This window comes from Humulus lupulus, chromosome 2 (genome assembly GCF_963169125.1).
Source record: "Humulus lupulus chromosome 2, drHumLupu1.1, whole genome shotgun sequence".
Lineage (NCBI taxonomy): Eukaryota > Viridiplantae > Streptophyta > Magnoliopsida > Rosales > Cannabaceae > Humulus > Humulus lupulus.
In genome coordinates this window covers 243,838,792-243,843,665 of record NC_084794.1, presented here as the reverse complement: position 1 = coordinate 243,843,665, position 4,874 = coordinate 243,838,792, and the positions used below count along the sequence as shown (strand labels likewise).

At 36.4% G+C, this 4,874-nt stretch overlaps 1 protein-coding gene across 1 annotated transcript; it reads left to right on the top strand.

The window, feature by feature from the left end:
* The first annotated feature begins 1,586 nt into the window (after positions 1–1,586).
* Positions 1,587–3,611, top strand: LOC133815320 (protein FAR1-RELATED SEQUENCE 5-like). Its single transcript, XM_062248174.1, has one exon. It carries the CDS (start codon positions 1,587–1,589, stop codon positions 3,609–3,611), a length of 2,025 nt encoding a protein of 674 aa, XP_062104158.1.
* The last annotated feature ends 1,263 nt before the right edge of the window (positions 3,612–4,874 follow it).

Here is a 4,874-nt window from a genome sequence, read left to right as displayed (position 1 = left end):
TATTAGCAAGTGTACTGCCATGTTGTACTGCCATGTTGGCTTGCGATAAAATTCTACCGCATTTCTCACCAAAAAATTATCTGCACTCACACTAATTATTATTGATAACAAATCCCGTTGTGTTATATAAAAACAAAGCATTAATTATGATTGACAATAACTTACTTTATAATTTATGACTGACAAAGTTTTTATAATTTTTTAAAAAAAAAAAATTAAAAGCCCACACAAAATAAATACCACCGGTAATAAAATTAAAAATAAAGGATCACAAACACAATTACACTAGTAATAAAATTTTAATTGATGTGGCAGATTACTATTGGGTAGACATGGTTTAGTATTGGGAAATTAGACAGGTGGTGATGATGTACTAGATCTGAGTTATGTTCACAGGTTGGTTTAATATAAATGAAAATTGTGATATTCTTTTGGATATACCGGTCATGTTTCACATGTCATAATGACCATAGGAGTAGTTAAAAGAAATTATATATTTTTATTGTTCATTAATTGTTTTATCCTACACTCTAACCCAAACATTAACAAAGCACAAGTGATTCGTGTTTTTCTTCCCCATACCAGAAAAAAACCAAACAACTTCAATAATTCAAATAATGTTGCATGGATTCAGGCCAAGTCCTCTGTGAAGCAATCTGGAGTAATCGACGAAAAGAGGGCCATTGAAAATCGCTCTCAGGGACTCCATCCCAGGTTATATGCCTCCCACCTTATCTATAAAATTACAATGTAGTTAACCTTTACACACACCATATACTCTTCAAGATTGTGTAAAACGTTGATATTCATTGTAACTTTTAACCTCATTACCAATTTTTATGTGGAATTGATTAAACAATTTAATGCATGATTTATCTTTTAAAAATGGAATCCTCTAGAGTTGTTGAACGTTTCACATTAACCAAAGGTAAACATAAAATTTAAAAATTGGTAAAGTTTATACTGAGTTACAATATGTTAGCATATGAGTGAAGTTAGTTGAAAAGAAATGATAAATCTTGCTAATTATAAATGTCATACGATTGTTTTATATTGATACCTATGTGAAAGTATACCTCCTGAGATAAAGTCATAGTAGGAGTTGATTTATTTATACACTCTTTAACACTGAAATCCTTTATTTTGGTTATATTTAACAGGACGGGAAGTGAAATGGTTTTTATAATGGAGAAGAGAATGTGGATGGGGAATTGCAGATCAGTGAAATGGAAGAAATAGAACAACTATATGGAGAAAATAATTTTGAACCACGAACGTTTGCAGGACCGGATTTGGCAGATTATGAGGACCCAACTGTGTTGGATGAGGAAGGAGAGGGAATTTTTTCAAAGTTCAGAATCTTTGAAAACCCACTAGAATTGAGTAAGAACACCCTAATAGGCCATGTTTTTGAGACACTGGACCTTGCAGAGGAATTTATATATGCATATGGAAGAGTGATTGGATTTAGCATTTGAAAAGGTCACATGAGGAAGAATAGCGCTGGCCAAATTCGCGAGCGAGAGTGGGTGTGCTCTAGGGAAGGGTCTAGGTTAGAGACAAATTTAAATAGGCAGGATAAAAAAATGGAACCGAAGAAAATTACCAGAGTCCATTGTAAGGTTGCATTCCGGGTTAATCTGATTAAGTGTAGTGGTAAATGGAGTTGCAAGGAGTTCTCAACAGAACACTCACATCCGGTCACCATCAATGACCACAAGCAGTTTCTACGGTCCAACAGGTTTGTGTCACCTAGTGATCTTCAGCAGGCAAAGTCAATGAAGGATGCAGGTGTTAGAACATGCCACATAATGTCGTACATGGCCGACAAGGTGGGGGGTTATCATAAATTGTCGTTCACGGTGAAAGACCTGTACAATCGTATGTCTGCTGCAACAAATGTGCAGTTTGCAGGATCGGACGCGGGTCGTGCTGTCAGGTATCTAGAGCATAAAGCTGATCACGACCCGAGATTTTATGGAATATTCTCGTACGACAACAAAAGACGACTTTTGAACTTGTTTTGGGCGGATGGGAAGTCAAGACTGGACTATGAGATGTATGGACATTCAATCGCATTTGACTCAACATATAAGACCAATAGTTATGGCAAACCGTTACTTGTATGGGTGGGAGTCAACAACCATTTCAGGACTACCATACTAGGCCTTGCAATTCTCGCAAACGAGTCTGTAAGCAGCTACATGTGGGCGACACGAGCCTTTTTAGAATGTATGGATGAGGCTCAACCCAAAACAGTTGTCACCGATGGCGATGAGGCGATTGCAACAGCAATAGAGGCTTTGATCCCAAATGCAACCCACCGCCTATTTTATTGGCATATGCAGAACAAAGCTGTTAAGAAGGTGAAAGACCCAAGTTTTAGCGAAAGCATAACAAAGCTCGTGTTCAAGTATTATGATGTTGACGAGTTTGAGGATAAATTCAGTGAAGTTATGATACAGTATGGGTTGCAAGGAAAGAAGTATGGTGCTAAATTGTACAATATAAGACATAAATGGGCAGAGACCTACTTGAGAGGGAACTTTTTCTGTGGCATGTCAACCACCCAACGTAACGAAGGTATTAATGCCGTTCTGAAGAAAAAATTGAACCAGAAGTTGAAGCTATATGAATTTGTTAGGGCCCTTGACATGGCCCTTTCATGGGTTAGGCATCGCAAAGCAACCGATGATTATGAGTCACTGCACACATCACCACAATTAGGAGTGACGAACTTACCAGTTATGGAGGAAGAACTTTCAAGGATATATACAAGGAATATGTTTTTTAAGGTTAGACGACAAATGTCAAAGGAAGGCCAGTACACTGTACTCACAAAAACCATCATGGAGGGTGCTATAATGATGAAACTACACAAGTTTCGTCGGGGACCAAGCCGAGCAGTCTATGCAACTTTCGATCATGACTTTTTTGTCTGTGAATGCCAATATTTTCTTACGTTTGGGATACCATGTAGGCATATGTTTGCCGTAATGAAGCACCTAGACATGGGACACATGCCAAAGTCACTTATTGTGACGCAGTGGACAATTGAAGCTCGGTCGGGAGAGAGTTCAATCTGGAATGATAGTTGTATTCATATTGATAAAACCAACATCCAAAAGGCTAGGTTTGGACAAATAAGTAATCGAATGAATGAGGTTGCCTTCCTCGCAAGTAGGACCGACTATGGACATCGTATTGCTACACTCGAAATTGATCGAATTTGTGCAACATTGAAAGAAGCTTTAGTGATTGGTGGAGATAGTTGCACGTCCAACCTCCCTATGCATAGGGCGTCCCAGTTCATTGTGCAAGACCCAGAATTCAGCAAATCTAAGGGGACTGGGAGAATAGCAGGAACAAGAAATAGTGTCGGTAGGAAATGTAGTTTATGCAAGAAGGCTGGTCACAACAAGTTAACATGCCCCAAAAGACTGAAGGGAAAGGAACAGTGTGTCTATTCCGAAGATTCCAAAAATGAAGAAGATGACGAATATGCTAATCATGAAGAGGGCAGTCATCAATGGACAGAAAACAAAACATTCAATTTTGAAGAAGATGAAGTGGGAGGTAGTCAAGGAAGAGAGTTTGACTTCAAAGCTTAGTGATTGGTGACCATATTGCGTGGTAGATGAAGAACCAAATGACTACGGTTCAAATCGGTGGAGTAATAGGATTTCTCAAAGTTAGATTCACTTCGTAATTACAAAATGTATGGTTGAGTGATATTAGAAATTAATACTGAACACTATGTTATAAATTTGTAGCAAAACTAATGTGCGGAATACTTGGTCAGCATTTCTATCGATATGGAGGTCTGTCATGGTCTTATAATGATAAAAATACAGTCTCAGGCTCTTTAATGGTTGCATGTTATTTATATTTTGCAACTGTACTTATGCTGATATTAAGTAGCCTTAACCTTATAATAGGTAAACATATTTTATTATTTATTTTCTGAACTCTACATGAACGGGCAGTCCATAGCTCTATGATATAAAGACGGGAAATATCAATTTCTGTAGGTTCATATAGCAACGGGCATTGCTCCATTCGAAATGTCATAAAAAAATTCAAAAATTACAAATAAAAAAGATTAAATTTTAACTGAATTTAATACATCAAATTAGCAGAATCTTATCAAAAATTTACAATAATTATGCTGCAGTATACTGAAAACTAGAAAATACACCAATCATATTTGAAATGAAAAAATAAAAATCAAATTAAAGCCAACACCACAGCCACCTAGCCTTCACCGCTAGCCCATTCATGCCTTGTTCATAAAACACAAATTGCTTCAATGTGTCTACTTCCAAAAGTTGACTTTGCTAAAAAATTAAAGTAGTTCGCAAAAGAAGTCCACAAAAATAAAAATAAATGTAGTTCAAATATAATAGTAGGCCATACTTGAACTACCTTTTTTCCCCTTTCACTATGTCCAAACTTTTAAAAGTGGCCTACGTATAATAAAGTCAGACATAACCATGGTTAGTGCACAAATTCATCTCAAGCCTTTATACACTTAATATGTAGTTTCTATTCATGACGGTGGAATTATTAACCCGGGCCATATGTAATCTTTTGGCAAGTGCCACCTGGATCTGCTCCACTTATTAAAACACAATCAACTTTTCTTTTTATTTTTTTTAAAAAAAAATGAAATATAACTTTCTCTATTCTTATTGATATGTTTATTAAAACAATATTATTGAATAAGCAAAATATTTTTTTGTTTTTTTTCCAACAAAACTCAGCTTGCTCAGTGCTCACTACATCTATCTTACCAAAGTTCCTCGTTTGAAACTAGAAGCCATTACCATGTATGTCTGGACAAATTACTTGCTCCATAAATCCAAAAGCTTCCA

Bases quoted from the DNA above. Each gene is read 5' to 3' on its own strand.
- LOC133815320 (XM_062248174.1), top strand. From the start codon at position 1,587: ATGGAACCGAAGAAAATTACCAGAGTCCATTGTAAGGTTGCATTCCGG.